Raw genomic sequence first — 19,910 nt, forward strand, 5'->3', positions numbered from 1 at the left:
CGTGATTGATGTTAATGTGAGTTTAGCTTCAGCACACTGAGGAGCTGCTAAAGGACTTTAAGCAGGGAGGTGGTAGAATGACATGTGTATTTCTGAAACACCACTTTGGCTGATGCTAAGGAGGATGAGTTGGGAGGTAAGACACTGGAGACTGAGACCAAACAGGAGGATAATAGAAATGGGCAACTTTGAGAAAAAATTAGGAAGTACAATTCACAGCATCTGATAACTGAATGGCTATGCGAGGTAAGAGGGAAGAATTCCGGCCTAAGCCCATGTTTCTAGCCTAGACAACAGCACAGTGGATGCAGGGCAGTGCCCCCCACTGAGGCCCACGTGGCATGGACACGTGTGTGATGAGTTTGGTGTGACATGCAGGATATATGGGTTTACAGCTCAGAAGACGGAAGTGAGGCTGTGGAGTGGATTCAGGGCCCTCCCCCCTCTCAAGACTGAGGGCTAGTCAGAGGGCCCTGGCCGGAGGGAATGTGTGCTGTTTTGGGAATTGACTGTATCTAATTCCTTCCTTATCTCCTTTTGGGAGCGGCCTCTTGCCCTGTGACTGCTCTTTGATCTTTTCCATCTGCACGTACACACTGAGGTCATGTAGCTCTGGGCCGCAGGTAGGTTTGTGCAACCTGGGCCTGTGCTGCCTCTGTCTGCGGCCCCTTATCAGGAGCCCCAGACTGGAGGGGGTGCGGTCTCCGTCCTGCCCCCACCCTCGGCCATCGGCGCGCTCCCCTGTAATGTGAGTAATAAGCGGCATGTCCACAGCTGCTGGTCCTCCAGTTTTTTTCAGAATATCATGAGCACTTAAGCAGCTCCCCGGTTTGGGGTCCTGTACTACAAAGGCAGACTTTGGACAAGATGAAACCACTAAGAAAGAATATGAAGGTGAAAAAAAACAGCAGGCTGAAAGTGGACAACTGAGGATTCCCAACATTTACGAGACTGGTAGAGGAAGAGGAAGCCATAGAGCACATTGAATGTGGACAGATGAGTGGGAAGAAATAATATTTGTCTGGAGCCTCACAGTCTTCAAAGCACAATTATTTCAATTGATACTCTGATGAAAGTAGGAGTGCGTTTATTCTCCCCATCTTATATGTAAGGAAACAGGAGTGTAGAGTAGTGGAGACTTCCCTTACTTTATATAACAAGACTTTGTTACATAAAGTCTTGAAAACAACTGGAATAACGAATAAAATAAATCATAAAAAATGCCTATCATTTAAAAACATGTAGGGGATGTGAAGAGAGTAAAGGAGTATTATGCCCAAACCTAAAAATCCAGAGATAGGAACTGAGCGCAAGAAGCCACTTTTGCCTTGAGGACATTTGCTTGCTGAAACAGAAGGAGGGCCCTGTAATTGGAGACCCCCTGCATGAGTCTGGGACCCTAAAGAGATATGCCTCGGGAGAGAGTGAATCAGAACTGCACCCATTTCCTCATCCCAGAGCCAGGGGAAGATGGCCTTGGAGTGAACAGCTAAGGGGAGTGGGGAGGGCAGACTGGTACTCTCACAAAACTGTAGCCCAACTTTGTATCATCAGAGTGACTCAGAAAGTATCCAGCTAGTTTAGTTTAAATTGGTTCCATACTGAGTACCCCTAGGAACCTGGCCAAAACAAATGGAAAATTTCATGGTACTGCAGACTAAATAATGTGGGCCAACTCTCCCGAGTGTAAATTAGAAAGTACAGAACACACACACACACACACACACTCTCTCTCTCTCTCTCTCTCTGTCTCTCTCTCTGTGTCTCTCTTCTTTAAGGCATCCGGGAACTAACCAGCTGTGAAAAATTGCAATGGGTGGAGGGAGTCAATATTTGGAAGAAGAGATGCAAAGGGGTTCATGTAATATTTGGGGGCATTTTTCCACTAGGGCTGTGTGGCAGAGAGGCTGAGAAAGCCTCACAACCAGAATGAAGGCTCTACGAATTAACAAATGAAAATGACAGCAGCTCCTCTTACCGGTGTACCTAACAACCTACTTGCAGCATTTCTGCTTCTCATCCTTCGACAGTGAGCTCTTCTGAGTTAGAAGTCTTAGTTTCCTAAGGAGGAATACTTTGACAAAGGACACAAGAATAGTTCCACTTAACTGGAGGTTGAGTTTGCGACTGGCCACGTGGGTTCCTTGTCCCACTGAATCAATCGGCAAGAAAAGAGAGGTTTACCATTTTGGCTGGGTGACTGATACTGATTATCGAAAGTAGATATGATTGTTATTATACCTTGAGGGCAGAAAGGAGTATGTTTGGAATCCTGGGAATTACCTGGTATTCTTCTCAGAAGGGCTGGGTTTAGTCATCAAAGTTAATGGAATTTTTGCAAGATAAAAGAGTTCTAGAGAGGGATGGTGGTGATGGTCGCCCAACAATGTGAATGTACTGAAGCCATTGACGTGTACACTTAAAAATAGTTAAGATGAGCAGAAGGCTTCTGATAGGGAAGGGAGGGAGGTCTGAGGCCCTTGAAATACATACAGAACCTACATAAGAAGAAAACGTAATGGTGATCTCTGGAGTCAGATGGGCTTGTTTCAAACCTGGGCTCTGCCACTCACGAGATTTGTAACCCTGGGGGAGTTATTTAACCGAGCTGTGTTTCAATTTCCTTGTCCATAAGACAGGGATAACAACAGGGCAGCTACCTCATAGGGTTGTTGTGAGGATTACATGACTTAGTATGTGGTAAGTGCTGGGAACAGTGCCTGGCACACAGTAAGCACTACATATGTGCTATTATTATTAAGAGAGGAAGAACCAGTACATTGTGGCCAGAAGGCATGGCCTCAGCAAATGTGCGGAATGGGAATATGTGAAGTTTATTTAGAGGGTTCAGGAAGAATAGTCTGGCTAGAGAAATATCCACAATTTATTAGTCACCCATCAGAGGCAGGTAAAGCAATTTGCCTCTTCTGACAGCAGAGGAGTGGCAGAGACACATCTGGAGCCTCCCTGTCCTTCAGGGCCCTGCTCCCACGGTTGCCATTACTGGGAGCTTCGGCAGATGGCATTCTCCCGCTTGGAGCGCTCACAGCCTGTCTCTGCAGCACTTCTGAACTGCTCTGGACTACTTCCTTGGCTACTTACACCCAGGCGAAGGTTCACGAGGGAACACATGCGATGGACTCTGGGAAGTAGAACTCACTGCTCTGTGACAGCCAGACTCGGTGGCAGGGAGGTGAGCCCATTGCCCGTGAGAAGCAGGACACGGAGGTGTGGCAGAATCCCCAGATCACAGATGGCCTCTGCAGTCAGGCTGTTGAAGGAAAGGTCCAGGAACTATGGTGTAAAGATATTGTAAAAGATGGAGGAACATAAATACTATGCGTGACAATGATTTTTATATATTAGGTGGGAGTTACCTACTTTCTTTTTTATCTTTTGGGCCAATCACCTACAGGCTAAAAGAATCCTGACTCTCGGTACTAACATTTAAGGTCTACTAAAGTCAGTTCCCAACCTATTTGCCAGCCTAAGCTCCTATTGCAAACCTTTATTTATCCTTCAGTGCTGGCCAAAGTGACTCTTCCCCATTCCTTGCCTCACCTCGCCTAGAGATCTTCGCTTGAGTTGTTCATTCAACCAGGAATGCCTTTCTCCATGTGTCTCAATCGAAGCCCCCAAAGACCAGCTCAAAAGCTGCCTCCTTACAAAACCTTTCCTAATTCTCCAGCTAGATGGGATCTCTCCTCTGACTTTGAGTGCTTTCTCTAGACTGCTCTGGGGGTCTTTCTCACAGTAAGCCAGTTACCCGCGATAGCTGGATACATGTCTGAGGAATAAGGATGGTGGTATGTGGATATGCCTAGCAGAGTCCTGGCACACAGTGGTGGACTAGACCATCAACTCTCTGAGGCCAAGGGCCATGCCACTGTATCTCTGTATCCTTGTAGCCTAGCTTAGGACCTGGCACTAAGTAGGTGCACATAAAATAATCAGCTGAAATGAACTGGCTTGTGAGGATAATGACCCAACCTGTCGCCCCATCATCAACCACCTTCTATCGGATAGTTGACTGGGGTCAGAAGCCAGTCAGGAAAATGAGTTTTTCTCTACAAAGAAAAAGGCAATTGGGGTAAAAGATATGGGCACACTCTTTGTTTACTCTCTTCTGAGCCTCTCTAAACGTTCACTTTAGCTCTTATGTACAAGTCTGCTCCCTTCCACCTACACACATCCATAGTAGCCCACTGAATTGGGCCAGTTTCAGCATCTTATGCAGCTGGTGCAGGAGCAAGGTATTTGGTCAGCCACTTAAGTATATTACAAAGTCAGACAACTGACTTCAGGTCACCGTCAGGGGAAGACTGGGTTTGGTCTGACTCCACTGTAGTAATTAATTGATGGGCTCTGTAGGCCTGGGTTTAAGTCCTGGCTAACTGTGTGATCTTGGGCAAATTACCTAACCTGAGCTTCCTTATCTATAAAGTGGAAGTACTAATGGGCTCATATGAGGAATTACGTAGGCAAAGCCTTCGCCATGGAGTCCAATACATAGTACATGCTTAGTTGATGTTGACTGTCATTGTCGTTACCATCCCTTCCTTCGAGGCCCCTCTGTACTGAAGGTTTACTTTGAACCAGTTCCTGCCCTCTGCAAGTTCACCACCTAGTCAGGCAGCGAGACACATATGTGTCTGCCAAGCAGCAGTGCTGCTGGGATAGATACTGAGCACAGACCAATGGAGGCACAAAGGAAGGAATGGTCGGCACTACCAGGGGTCCAGACAACCTTCACAGAGCAGCTATCCTCAGAGACTAGTGTGTATTCACCAAACTGTTAAGAGCAAAAACACATACAGTGCAGCAAATGGTATGTATAGAAGCCAGAAGGCAGAAGGCAGGAGGCAGCTTTGCTTGTTCTGATAACTGTAAATGGTCTGGCTATAATTAGAATCCATATTACTAAGAGAGAGCTTGATAAGACTGGACAGGCTATGAGAGGTGCCAAGCACCTAATGAGCGCCAAGTTCCTGCTGCCAGCAGCAAATTTCAAGGTTTGAGAGCGCACACAAAAGGGTGATCCCACTTGGCAGCGGCAAGGAGAGAAGCAAGCCTTCAAGGAGGAAGACCTGGAAAGCTGGCTTGGGCAAGGACAGGTGAAGGTGGGGAAAATTCTCTCCCCGTGGAGAGCAAATTTGGACCCAACATTAAGCAGCTAAAGCTAAATGTGGATAGTCAAGCGACAATGGATTCTACGTCCTTAAGGTCTCTTACACCGGTTCCCTCCAACTATTTTTCATACAGCAGCTACAGGGAATTCTTCTACAGTACAGTTCTGACCCTATTACTCCTCAGTTCCAAACCCTGCAACAGATCCCTATTGTCGACAGGATAAGACTCAAACACCTTAGCAAGACTTCCAAGGTTCTCCAAGTTTCTCTTCTGCCACCTCTCCAGGCTCATCTATTACACTCGACTGCATCGCACTCTCCACGCTGACCATCCTGAGCTGTTTCACCACAGTCCTAGCTCAGGAGTTGGCAAAGGTCTGTGAGCCAAATCCAACCTGCTGCCTATTTTGTTTGACCTGTGAGCTAAGAATAATTTTTGTATTTTTAAATGGTTGGAAAAAATCAAAAGAAGAATAATACTGTATGAAAATTATGTGAAATTAAAGTTTCCACATCGTAAAGTTTCAGTGGAACACAGCCGTGCTCCTTTGTTTATGTATCGTCTATGGCTGCTTGCCTCCTACCACAGCGGAGAGGACTAGGTGTGACCATATGGACCACAGAGCCTAAAATATTCGCGGTCTGGCCTCCTATGGAAAAAGTTTGCTGACCCCTACTCTAGCTGCTTTAGCTATTTAATGTTGGGTCCAAATTTGCTTTCCATAGAATTAAGAGCAGCCCAAAGAAATGAATAGTCTTAGAATCACAGATCACGGAATTTCACAGCTGGCCCAGAATTTACAGAGGGGAAACTTAAGTCCCAGAGAGAACGAGTTATTTGGCCAAGGAGGTACGCCCAAGCAGTGGTAGGACCAAGACTAGAAACAAGTTCTCCTGAGTCTGAGGGCAGGGCTCCAGCTGACCCTTGTTCAGACCTGGTTGCAGAGAATCAAATCATGGCAAAATTAAGTTTATCTAAATTGATTCCTAAAGAATTCTGCTCTGGATGGCAGCCTTTCTGGCAAACAAGGGCAGAAGGTTCCTAACCTGGCTACTGCATCTGCTGAGTCACATCAAAATTTTATCACAAATCAAAATATTCATTACTGTGAGCTGCAAATTCAGGACATTTGACAGGTTTATTCCTTTTCTTAGAGAGCCCTTGCAAATCACAGAGAGATGAAAACAAAAGATTGGCCAAGAGGTTTGGTCTTATTTATATTCTACGTTATGACTTTGGTCTCTCCTCTCTCTCTCTCTCCCTGTCTCTGTTTTTATTCTCACCCAAGAGCTTTTTTTTTCATTGCTTTTAGAGAGAGAAGAAGGGAGAGAGGAGAGAGAGAGAAACTTTGATGCAAAAGAGAAGCACTGATTGGTTGCCTCCCGCATGTGACCTGACCCAGGATCAGGGATGGAGGGTCGAGGATAGAATCTGTAATCTTGGCATGTGCTCTGACTGGGAATCAAACCCACAACCTTTTGTTTATGGGACGATGCTCTGACCATCTGAGCCACATGGGCCAGGGCTGGTCTACTCTATTATGTAAATAAATTCCCTTGGGTAAGGCTGGGTCTGCTGGGTAAATACTATTCATCAGAAGCTATCAAAAGATGAAGTAGGACATCTAAGAAGTCAATCATGATCAACCTGTCGATCCAATCTCGTCAGCTGTGGCATCAGAGCCTACAGCCAGGTCCCCTCCCCACAGCCCACTGGCACTTGAAATAGGGGTTTGAAATAGCAGGTGCAAGGAAGACAAGATAACCTGGCACCATGCATGACATGAAGGAGCTCAATAACTACTTTTTAAAAAGTAAAATAATGAATAAATGGAAGGTCATAAAAAGCTCCCAGGCCGGTAGGTCAGGGTAATGACTCCCTGTATCTCTAGAACATATGGAACCCATTTCCCACTATCTATACCAAAATCTAGTATAAAATGTTTTTAACATAGCACAAAATTGCATCAGTTGTTATAAATGTACTGTCTCTGTTTTATTGGACTTTTAGGAGTTATGCTGCCTGGACAAGCCTGAGGACCACTCCTGTTTCAAATCATAGAAATCCTTATTATCCTCAATATAACTTGAAAACACAGAGAGAAGGTCCATTACACTCAGTAGAGCATGCTTTAAAAATGCAAGGATAGCCCTGGCCAGAGTGGCTCAGTTGGTTGGAGCATCACCTCATAGACCAAAAGGCTGTGGATTCGATTTCTGGTCCGGGCACATGCCTAGGTCGTGGGTGGGGTCCCTGGTTGGGGCATGTGCAAGAGGCAACCAATCGATGTTTCTCTCTCACATTGATGTTTCTCTCCCTCCTTCCCTCCCTCCCCCTCTCTAAGCATGTTCTCGAGTGAGTATGTAAAAACATTTTTTAAAAATACAAGGATACATAATCCATTATAGGAGGATTGCCTTCCCAAGCAGTTAAAACTTTTTTTTCTTTTCAATGTTCACCCGAGAATATATTTTATTTGATAGAGGAAGGAAGGGAGAGAGGGGAAACAGGGTGGGGAGAGAGAGCGGGGAGAGAGAGAGGGAGAGAGGAACATCGATGTAAGACAGAAACATCAATTGTTTGTCTTCTCATATGCACCCTGACCAGAGACTGAACCCACAGCCTAGGTATGTGTCCTGACTGGGAATTGAACCTGCAACATTTTGGTGTATGGGACAAAACTACAACTGAGCCCCCTGGCGAGGGCCCAAGCAAGCAGTTAAAACTTCTTAAAACTTTGGCATATAAAAGACATCAAGTTTTTTAAAAATTAACTCTGTGTAAGGTCTCTCTCTCTCTGCCAAGACCAGATTAAGTGGGGCTTTTGTGAGGAATGGCTGACTACTGATGTTTGCAGATTAAATAATTTAAATTGCCAACTCTTTGGGGTCAACCCCAAGGTTTGACTTGAAGATGCTTCTGCTATAAGGCCAATGTGGGAAGAGATTGCTCAGCAAGGGAGCCTGGCCCAGCGCCCAGACCCACACCTGGCTCCAGCTCTGTTGTCCTCTACTCTGCAAGTATACAATGACTCTCGGGGAGTGACAAAAGCTGTTTCTTTGTGAACAGTGGTACTAAAGTTTTCGTGTAAGTTGAAGAGATGGATAACCGGAAGTACAAGAGCTGTGTAGAAAATGCATGACTATAGAAAATTTAATTTAGAAGAAAGGCAAGATGCAAACTGATTTTTCTATATTTTCGAATCTGGGGTTTAGAGAGCAGATGCAGATGTTCAAATGTCAAGAGTCTGCCGTGGAAGTCACAGGAGTCCTGTTTCATTTCACACTCATCCCTGGGCCTACAGACTAGGCCGATAGCCGGCTTTACCCAAGCCTGATGCAACCGGCCTGGCTCACTCAGACCAGGGTGGGTCCCTGGCATCAGTCCATAATGCCTCTAGTTCAGGCAGTCCAATCTGCTGTACCTAGCACTTAACTCCCACTTGATCCAGATCTCCCCTCAAGCTCTCCTTCCTTTAATACTCTGTTTAAATTCACTTTTCTGCATAGACCCTTTGGATATGAACTTTGGCAATTTTTTCCAGGACCATGCACTAATAGGACAAAGGCCCCTCTTTCAGGCCCTCTTTGCCAGGGCTAGCTGGACCCCACAAAGCATGACTGACCCTAATTGTTTTACAAGCCTTTATCCTGAGGACTAGAAAATTACTGGAAGTGCCCTGAAGGCACAGAGGCTCCGGGAACTTATGAAACAGGACATGCCAGGAACAGGACATGCCAGACCGCAAGCATCGGACCCTGAGCCCAAAGATAACATCGAGACAAGCTGCAGCCTGTACAAGACCCACTGAAACATCCTGCTCTACAACCGCCCCACTCACCGAGGAAAAGCTCAAAGCCCCCACCCCTCGGGGCTGGTGCGTTTCTCCATACCTACCCCTTCCTTCCCTTGGGAAGGTAGAAATAAATAAAACTTCGCTCTCTGCACTTTCTTCTCTTTGGGAATTCTTTCACCGCCCACGTCACGGACCACCCTAACATGCGCCATGGCCACAGGAATAATATATTCTCAGCTACTTGCCACTGCTGCTGCCACCGCCGCCGCCAGCAAACCCATACTCCCATCGCTACCCCCAGCCCTCCCACCCTCCCAGAGGACTGCCCTGAAGCAAGGGCCTGGCGGTAAAGGCCTTGAGAAGCCTTTTCCAGCAGTTATAAGCAGTAGAGAGAGACCTCTACACCCATTCTTTACAGGGAAACAGGTGGGCACCGAAAACTCCCTACCTCCAACTTACTTCCAAGAACTTAAAGTCTCCATTTTTCACGTAGACTGTTTTGATGCCATTAAATGCGAGGTCCAGTTCCTTTAAGGCTGGAAATGTGTGAAATACTTCTATAGGGGGAGGAGAAAGAGAATCTTCAGCTCGTGAAAGACTTAAGAGAAAGATATTAACAGTGGCCATTTACTGGGTTCCCACTGGGTCGGGCCAGGCACTGGGTAAGATGCTTTACATACAAGACATCTAAATCTCTAACAATCCTGGCAACTAGAGAGCACCACTTTCCTTCTACCGCTGAGGAATCCCAGGCTCGGCTAGGCTGAGTGATTCGCTAACACAGAATTTCTGGTAAGTGAAGGGCCCAAAATTGGACCTAAGTCTGTCTAACTCCAAAGTCCATTTAAAACATTATGATGAAATATAAAATAAAAAGTTGAACGTGTCACCCCAAATAGCAAAACAAAGCAAGACGAAACACACAGAAAAACAATAATTCCCTTCCATCTCAATACCCAGAGATAACTCTGGAAAGTTTCATGCATCTCCAGACTTTTTCTCATGTGTACACCGAAACACACTTCCCTTCACAGAAATGGAAGCGTGCCACTCCCATTGTAACACGACTTGCCTTTTTCCCTAAGAATTGTTCCACGTCAAAACATCCAGAGCGGGGTAATGTCTAAATTATGTTCTACATTGTAGACATACCCTAGTTTATTTAACCGTTCACCTATTGATAGCTTTTAGGCTATCTGGATAAAAGGTAAAAACACTTTTCCCCGTCTGCGTGACAACTGGACCTTGGGTTAACTTTCTAGCCCTGTTCCCTGGTAACCTGAAGCAAATGGTATGATAACTGTTACTAGGCAGGATTGCTGTGGTAAAAATCACATCTGGACTAGGGGAAAGTGTAAACGGACAATAAACATCTGAAGGGGGCACCGTAACTTTGAGCTTCCCTGGTGACTCCTATAACCGGACATGTCCTTTGCAGGAACTCTATGAGCAATGTCTATGGAGTGTCGCAATGGCTGCTTGTTCCTGTGGGGAGTGACATTGCTAAGCCAGAGCGGCTCCTGCATCCGCCCAGGAGTCCAGTCTCCTAGTCCTGGACCTGGGCTGGAGGCCAGAGAGACTGGCTCACGGATGGTGACATGGATGGCTACACGGAATGCTATGAGGACTTCGGTCCTCAAATGGAAGGGGAACTGCAGATGCTGTGTGGCTGGCATACTGTGTGGAATTACTTAGAGCCTTCGAAGTGAACCTGGTGTTATGGTGGTCTTGTAAGTCCATCCTCCTCAGAGCCACCACTGAGTCTATTTATTTTTAAAAAATATTTTATTTATTTATTTTTAGAGAGAGGGGAAGGGAGGGAGAAAGAAAGGGAGAGAAACATTGGTGTGAGAGATACATCGATTGGTTGCCTCTCGCACGCCCTCAACTGAGGACGTGGCGCACAACTCAGGCTCGTGCCCTGACGGGAATGGGCAGTCTCTCTATTTAAAAGATGTTCGAAGCTCCCTTTGCCTGCAGGATTAAGTCCAAGTCATTCAGGGTCCTTGATAATCTAGTCCCTATGAAGCTTTATAGTCTCCATTCTCTGCTACCTGCATCCCTTGCAAACATACGAAGTTTCTCTACTCTGTCAACCTGAAATGCCTCCTTATCTTCTAATTCCTGAGTCTCTCCTCTTGATTTTTTAGAGGAGCAGAGATGCTCCTCTCCTCAGAAGTTTCTCCTGCCACTCTGGCCCGGGTTGATGTCCTGTTATATACTCACATCAAATTTTGTGATTCCCTCTATCATTGCCCTCCCTGTATTCTGCTCCAGTCTGAGCCCATCTCTCCCACCAATCTATGACTCATCAGAACAGGACCTGGATGCATTCATTTCTAAAAGCCAAGTATTCACATAGTCCTGTCACCCAGCAGGGGTCGCTGTGGGTTTGCTGAATAAACAAGAAGGCTTTATGCTCCAATAGGAGTTTTTACATCTGTATATACCCATCTCTTCTGAGTCTACCAGGCATCTTACCTTGGGGAGGAAGAAAGCAAGGGGATTATCTCCATTTACAGATAGAGGACGCAGCAGCTCACAGAGAAATGTTCTAAGTAGGTGGTGCTCACTGTGGGTTAGAATCCAGGCCTGTGTGCTCTCCAGCGCCCAGCTTACTGCACTCCAAAAAGAGATGCGTGGCCAGTCACGGATGGGCTGACAGGCAGGTTCTAACATGAGTGACTGGCTGTGCTGGCCAAGAGGCAGAAGACAGCTTTCAGGAAGAAAAAGCTCACCTAGAGGCAGCAGGTTTTCTGAGGCATTGATGTAAATCACAGAGTCAAAATGCTTGAAGTCCTTTTCCTTAGCCTGTGTGAAGGCATTTTGAAAGAATATTCAGAAAAGCATAGTGAATGACACTCTGAAGATGCATGTAACACTATCCAGCTTTGATATAAATCTGAATATTTTGCTGTCCTTGCTTCAAGTTTCTTTAAAGAAATAAAACATTTCAGAGGACTCCCCTCATATCCATCGCAATCACATTCTCCAATCTCTTTCCCGCAGATGACAGTGACACTGAATTGGTGATTCCCATCCCCGTACTCATATTACATATATATGCCCATAACCACGTAGAGTATTATTGACATGTTTTAAAAACGATATTAAATGCAGCATGCTGTAGATATTCTGCCTTTCTTACTCAAAACTGTCTTTGAGATTTACTTGTGTTGATACATGTAGCTCTAGTTCATTCACTTTAATTGCTATATGGTATTCCACAAGCAATCTCTCTTCCTATGCCATGGAAGGCCTACAAGCCAAAAATATACGCCATAATATCCTGTATTATGGCATACCCAAATACGTTGGCTAATGGGAGGCCACACATTTGGCTCTGAGGTGCCTATCAGTAAATGCAAAGAAAGGAGCATGACTTATTACATGAGTCACAGGATCTGTAAGGTAAGAACAAACCAGCATCTTGGGAGAAACATTAACTCCTGGCACTAAAACCTGACAGAAATTTCTCCTGCACGTTCTTTTGATAGGAACTCTGTCACACACATGCCAACAAATTTCTACAGCCAATTCAAACCTACTTCCACAAGGCTATTTCCTTTAATTCACCTCACATGGGACAATGACAATACCAAATTTAGAGCAAAAGATTGTATCTTAATGTTGTTTCCACCCGAGTCCTTGTCTGACCCACCCCCTCCCTTGTGACCAGATTCCCATTCTCCAGGGACTCTGAAGGTCCAGTGGACAGAGAGCCAGGAGCCACCTCAGGTCTGGCTCACCCGGATTACATTTCTGCTGGCTGGCCTTACCTTGGAGAACTTCAGGCCGCTCACGTTAATCGTGCACAGGTCCGATGGCTTCCTCACACAATGGTGCTTCAGCTGGAATACAGTGCACAGAATCAACTCTCAAGGCCCAACAAAGTTTATATAGTTGGCCAAGACAACAAAGGACTCCCTGTTGAGGAAGGCAGCCTGGTACACTGGGAAGAGCATGGGATTTGAAGTTGTTCAGAACCAGGCTACCATCTCAGCTCTTCCTCCTCTCAGCTTCCCATCTGTAAGATGGGGAGAGTAACATTGGCTTTCCAGTGTTCTTAGGAGGATTCCTTCCTCTCTGTTCCTTCTCTGCCTTTTTGGACCCCACTTCCTCTATCTGGCTCTTTAAAAATCTGTATTTCTGGGGCTTTACCAATCTTATACATTTGTTATAATTTGTTCATTCATTCATTCATTCATCCACTCATTCACCAAATATTTACTAAGCACTACATTGGGCCATGTGTTATGCTAAATATATCAACAAACTTTCTTCTTACCCTAACTATTATCATCTCCCTTTTAAAATGGGAAAAATAAGGCTAAAATGCCTTGCCTGATGTCCTATAGCTAGTAAGCAAAAGATCTACGATTTGAATCCAAATCTGTAACCACTAAACTCTGTGCTCTTTTGACTACCATACGTTGCCCCTCATAACTGAAATGTTGGAAGAAAGTTTCGGCTTTGGAGCTGCTATTTCTGTGTAACAGATCATTACTTTTTGTCCTGTTAATCATTTATTATGGTGTCTTTATGTTTAGACATGGAACTAGGCATTGGGGAGATAATGAAGAAAAAACAGAAATATTCCATGTCTTCATACAACTTACAAATGCATGGAAGCCAAGTAGCAACCAAGTTTTTATAATGCAATAAATATTTTAAATGGGAAATTCAAGATGCTAAGGGAGACAATACAGGAAGTCCTAATCTTAGTCTGGACGTGAGAAAATACTTACTTGAAGAAATAATTTTTCAACTGAGACCTAAGAGCTAAGTAGGAATTGCTCCCATGGAAGTGGGTGGTGGGGGCTGTGAAAGCTATCGAGGCAGGAAAAAGCAAGGTGCTTTTGAAAGGAAGAAAAACAGGGTGAGGCAAGAGAGGCTGTCATTAGATCATTTGGGTCCATGTTGGCTCTGAGAAGGGTATGGATTTTATCCCCCGGTCAATGGAAAGCTGTCAGAGGTTTTTTGGCAGGGGGCTGATTGCCATGTCTGATAAATAGAGAAGAGTGGAAGGGGAGAGACCAATCTACCAGACATTGTTAATGACCTTCCCTAGAGCTACTTCTCTACTTATTCCTTGTTAAAGAACCCCAATGTTATTCACATTCCTCTGAGTGGTCAAGTTCTTAAGCTCCAGCTCCAAGGTATACAGCCTGACTCGTCTCATCCAATCACAGAGGTCACATTCCCCTACCCAATGACTGTTGGGACATGTGATCTCAGTCTGACCAATAAAATACTGGCTGCTGGGGGTGAGAGGCCAGTTGCGGGAAGCTTTTCTTACTTTTAAAAATAGACCTAAGAAAGTGAAAGGCAATCCCTCTTTTTAAACCTCTACATGTTATCCTTTACATGCGATGACCAGGGCCAGGCCAATGCAGCCATCTTGGCATCCGGAAGGCAATGAGCCCAAGCGGGCAAGTTAACATGCTCAGGCTATAAGAGCGGGAAGGTAGAGGGGCCTGGATCTAGGGAGATGTCATTTAGCCAGTTAATTAACCTACTGTGGAATAACAATGCCTCTGGATTCTTTTTACATGAAATAAAAGCTCCTAGTTGGTTTAAACTAGTTAGAAAGTCACTGATTTAATTAGTCCAATAAAAGATGATGGTGGCCCTGACTAAGGTAGTGCCAGGAGAGATGAGGAGAAGAATACAGATTTGACAACTATTAAGTAAAAGTGTCAGGGCTTGGCCATGGTGGGGATGGGGGCAGTGAGGGAGAGGCAAATGTCAAGCATAGCCCCAGCTTACTGTGACTGGGTAGATCATGGTGCCATCATAGAAACAGTAGAGTAAACCCTAGAAAAGAGGTATGTTTGGGGACTTGGAGTAAGGGTACTGGTGTAGTAAGTCGATGTGAGGTGCCAGTGAAACATTCAAGTGGAACTATCTCATAGCTGGGCAGGTATCCCATTATCTGAAAAACATCCTTGTTGCTTCTACTGTCCAAAGTAGCCAACGGATAACAAGCCATCTCATTGCGGGACTGTGCGTGTTGCTGGAAACACAGGGGAAAGGAAGGCTGCAGTAGGAAGTGTTTCTGCCCCTCCTCAGCACTGCTGTTCAGTCCTCCTCAACCCCAAGGAGGACTGAACAAAATCATGGAAGAAATTCCACAGGACTCCACGAAAAGCTTACACTTCACCACTTGTAAGACACAACCAGCTGTCTCCCCAAAGCCCTCTTTCAACATCTGATCTGTGCAGAAACCCATCTCTGGGGAACCCCAAGAGAGCCTGGGAACGAAGTAGGCTGCCAGAGAGTTCTTCGTAGGGAGCTATGAGAACTGGACTGCACATTAAATGGGCTTATAAAACGTGTCTTCCTTTGCATAGCCACTGAGGCATTGCACGGAGCAGATGTAAAATTACCTGGCTGGTCTCCAACACAGCCATACCAGTTCTCTCTCTAAAGCCTGGCCCTGGCACTGGGTAATATCTGCTCAGCTCTCCCGGCCTTCAGCCAGACACTACACCCCAAGGACAAAGGTTGAGGCATGTAGAGCTTTTGAATCCTCCCTGCTCCTAGAGAGGTCTCCCCAGAGTGGAGCAGGAATCTCTACACCCTACAGGTGCTGGAATGGATTTTCAATTTACCATTCTCCCTGATTTACTCATTTGCCTTCCCAACTCAATTAAGAATTTTTACCTGATATAATGTAAAGGCACAGGCTTGGGAGTTAGTAGGCCAGAGTTCTAATTCAGAGTAGTACTAATCCTGAGAAGACCAGAGTTCTAATTACTAGTCATAATTTACCTTGGCCAAAGCCAAGGAACACTTGGGGCCCCAGTTTTCCATCAGCACAAGTGCAACAACATAATAGGGATGATAGTATCTATCTCACAGGGGGATGTGAAGAAAGCTTCACACATGAAGAAAGCTGTGGGTCCCTTCATCATCTAGCTGTACTCAATTTGCCACTCTAATAGTTTGGGGTGGGTTGGGGTGGTTGTACCAGAGTGGAGCAACCAGGACAGCCATCAGCTGATATTGCCAGCCATTCCAAGATGCATTTACTCTCACCAGAAAATTCAAGTCCAGCACGTGTCCAGGAATGTCCACTTGGTTTTTCCATCGAGATCTTTTCTTTGCTCCGACCTCAAAAGAAATCTTCTGGCTTTCCTGACCTTCAGCCGGTGCCTCCACCGTACGCTTGGACTTCTTTTTGAGGTTACATTTCCGAGCCACTAACCAATGTCCTCGGCCTGTTGAGATGATCAGAACAGTGAGGAGCAAACTCTTTCAAAGCCAAACCAGAAAATGGCTTCTCACTATCTCCTATGCAGCAGACACTGTGCTGCTGCTGGTGACAGGGGCTTGGGGGTGGGAGGGCAGGAAATGTCTACATAACTATCTCAATTAATTGGCCCCACGTCCAGTGAAGATATGGTACTGCCCCATTACACAGATGAAAAGTCTGAGACTCAAAGAGGTGAAATGACTTGCCAATTTCTTTCCTCCACATTTCCCCTCTAAACTCTAATTGTTCTTTAAGACCCAGATCAAGTATTTCCTATTGTGTAAGAAGACCTCTACTGACTCCCCTCAGCAGAGCTGATCATTCTTTCCTCTGCCAGCCAGTTGCTATCCCATTTGTCACCTCTTGGGTAAAGTTCAGCGTATGATGCCAGCTCAACCAGCTCCATCTTCTCAGACCTTACCCAGGATCCCACCATTATAGGGGAAAGACTGCTTCAAAGGCTCAGGATAAGAAAATGATAGGACATTGTCACTTTCTAAAAAACCCAGTAACTCAAGTTTACTACAGAAAGAACTAGAAAATGTATGTAAACAAAAAGAACATGAGATTTACTGGTAAACTCACTTAAAAAATCATGACAACATTCTAGAATGTTTTCTCCATCAGCAATTTTTTTTTAATTGCAAGGCATTTATTGCAACCTGTAATTATTTTACTCACTCACTTTTTACTGTCTTTCTTGCCCTCTAGAGTGGCAGCTCCACAGAGCACAGACTTCCATTCATTCGTGTCTGTATTCTCAAGGCTTACAGTAAGCTTACCACACTGTGAGTGCTGCTGAGCGAACCCTGAGCTACAGCCTCCGCCCACAATCATCCATTCAGGCTTTTCCTGAGCAACTACTTTGTTCTGGGAGCTGGGGCTCCGGAGATGAGTAAGATGGAGGTCCTGACTCAAAGGAGCTCAAAACTATAAAGGGTGCTGTGGAAGCCCACAGCGGGGAGCTACCAGCCTAAGGGATGAGCTAGATCTAAGTTGAAAGTTGAAAGTTGATTAGGTGGAGACAAAAACACCAGGCAGCCTGAGCAGAGGGAAGAGCACCAGTACCCGGAGATATAAAAGACTGGGGCCACGCAGAAAACCAGCACAGAGCTATAGGAACCAGCTTGGTGCCTCTGACCAGTGGCTCTCGGCCTGGGGGGCTTGCCCTGGCTCACCTGACCAATGCTGCCTATCCTGCCTCTTGGATGCAGCTCCTGCCGTAGGTCTGGGGTGAGCAAGTTCCCATTCCCCTCTGAGCCTAACAGTCCAGGCACTCCCTTTCCCAAGGCTGCCCTCATCTGGGGCATGGACCTTTGTCCTATATCCCAGTAGCCCTGACTCCTGGACACTCCAGGCTAAGTTGGGGCCAAAACACCCAACACACCAGGAGGGAAAGGCCCAGAGTATGTCAGGAGAGAACATGAGAAAAGAGAAGTGAGGATGGGAGAGCAGCAGAGTCAGATTAGACAGGGTCTCGAGGGCTGCAGTAAGGAGCGTGGGTTATAATGGGGTCGGCTCATAGCAGCACAGTATCCACGGGAAGGTTTTTTTTGCCTCATAATTTTTCATTTTGAGATAATTTTAGACCTTCAGAAAGCTGTAAAAATAGTACAGAGTTCTTGTTCAGGTTTTATCCAGTCTCCCTAATGCCTTATACAATCATAATACAATGACTGAAACCAAGAAATTAACACTGGCATACACTAGTAACTAATCCACAGCCCTTCTTCGAATTTTGGGAGTTTTCTCACTAATGTCCTCTCTCTGTTCCAGGAGCCAATCCGGGATCTCACGTTCATTTAGTTGTCATGTCTTCTTAGTCTCCCCCAGTCTGTGACAGTTCTTCAGTCTTTCCTTCTTCTTAAGTGACCTTGACACTTTTGAAGCACAGCAGTCAATTATTTTGTGAAATGTCCCTTGATTGGATTTTGTCTGATGCTTTCCCATAATTAGACTAAGGCTTTGCACTTTGGCAAAACTCCCACAGAAGTGATGGTGAGCCCTTGTCAGCACATTAAAACACAGGGTACCTGATGTTACTATGTCGTAACTGGTGATGTTAATTTTGATCACACAAGTGAGGTGGTGTCGACCTAGTTTCTCTACAGAGAAGTTACTATTTTCCCCTTGTAATTAATGAAGATATCTTGAGACTATACAAATATATGTTTCTCATCATACTTTGATCCACTAATTCTAGCACTGTGATGGTTAAATGTAGTGTCAACTTGGCTAGGGTATGAGAGCATTTATTTAATCACACACTAATTGAGGTGTTGCTGTGAAGGCGTTTTGTATGTGGCTAACACCTACAGTCAGTTGACTTTAGGTAAAGGAGCCCGTACCCAATAATGTGCATAATCCAGTCAGTTGAAAGACCTTAAAAGCTAACCCTGAAATTTCCCAGAGGAAAAAGAATTTTGCCTTAAGACTGCAGCATCAGCTCTACCCTAAGTGTCCAGCCTGCGCTATGGATTTCAGACTTGCCAAACCATCGTTTTACGTCAGTTCCCTGAAATATGTAATGTGTGTGTATGTTTGTATGTCATGTATATACATGAAAACTAGTAATTATTACATTAATAATGATAAGTAATACAACTATACATAACAGTACTGTTGTAATTATAAATAATAATTGTGTATCTGTAATTTGGGCTCATGGATATTTATTCAGTGGTTCATAACTCAGGTCTGCCTTTATCTGTTTGTTGCTGATTGTCGCAGCTTAGGCTACTGGGAGCTCCTTCAGGCTGGCTCCTACGTCCTCTTGCCACGCACCCATCATTTTCTGAGCCCTTCTTTACTTTCTGGCACGACATGACGTTCCAGGCTCAATCTGTACTTTTCCTGTCCCAGGCCTAGTAACGACTTGTTCTCTCAGGAGCCCTGGCTTCTTTTATTGGAGAATAGTATTCAGAAACCGAGGTCTAGGTGCCGGGACGCTCTGCATGACTGACATACCATTGTTGTCAGTGGACTAGGAAATATACCCACACGTACTAACACACGCAGGCACACACGACTATGTTTATTTCTCTACCTGTCCAGCTGTGTGTGTGAGGGGCTATGGGTACGAACTCATGAATTCATGCTGAGAGCTCCATGGGAGGGTTTCAAATAGGTAGGTTGCTGGAGAAGTTCTCTATGTGAAAAATGAAATCACTCTAGAGAAGTGGGGAGGACAGACTGGAGGAGATGATGCTTCCAAAATGCAGTGTCCAGAGTGACCAGCAAGTCACTTCGTGTAGAGTAAACAAGGGTACTTCTCCCTTGCTCTACTTTTTCAAAGCAACAAATCCAATCCAGTGAACCCGTACGTCTTTGGCAGTGTTCCGCCTGCATGGCTGTGCTCAGTGTTGTGAGGAGTCCCTGCCGCAGAGGAGTTTTTAACTAGATAAAAGTTTGAAAAACTACTTAGCAGAGTCCAGTTTAAGCCACTTTATTTAGGAGCTTGGCAGAATATAATTAATCATCAAGTTGGAAATAGAGAGAGGAAGACTGCTCATAAGAGGGAACAGGCACGGAGGGCTAGAGTAGCTAGACGTGTGGAAGAAGTGGGAGAAGACCTGGGCTTTGTGGGATGGGAAGAGTTTGGGTAACTGGAATGAGGGCTGAAACGTTCTGGGCAAATAAAAAAAAGTTATGTGAAATGACAGCACTATGGGATGGGGCATAAATAAAGGAATGGGGTTGCACACAGGGTAAGGGGAGGTTGACTCT

The 19,910-nt window shown here is 45.3% G+C and overlaps 1 protein-coding gene across 3 annotated transcripts in view; it reads right to left on the minus strand.

Moving 5' to 3' along the window:
* XRRA1 (X-ray radiation resistance associated 1) overlaps window positions 1-19,910 on the minus strand; it is a 61,351-nt gene that overhangs the window by 35,328 nt on the left and 6,113 nt on the right. For all 3 annotated transcript variants that reach the window (XM_045182074.3, XM_045182073.3, XM_053925844.1), the window contains 5 exons: window positions 15,968-16,149; window positions 12,706-12,777; window positions 11,665-11,737; window positions 9,386-9,483; window positions 3,161-3,294 (listed from right to left, as the gene is read on the minus strand). In XM_045182074.3, the coding sequence (XP_045038009.2) occupies window positions 3,161-3,294; window positions 9,386-9,483; window positions 11,665-11,737; window positions 12,706-12,777; window positions 15,968-16,149 (559 nt within the window). The remainder of the gene's footprint in view (window positions 1-3,160; window positions 3,295-9,385; window positions 9,484-11,664; window positions 11,738-12,705; window positions 12,778-15,967; window positions 16,150-19,910) is intronic.

The sequence above is a fragment of the Desmodus rotundus genome, chromosome 5 (assembly GCF_022682495.2).
Source record: "Desmodus rotundus isolate HL8 chromosome 5, HLdesRot8A.1, whole genome shotgun sequence".
Classification (NCBI taxonomy): domain Eukaryota; kingdom Metazoa; phylum Chordata; class Mammalia; order Chiroptera; family Phyllostomidae; genus Desmodus; species Desmodus rotundus.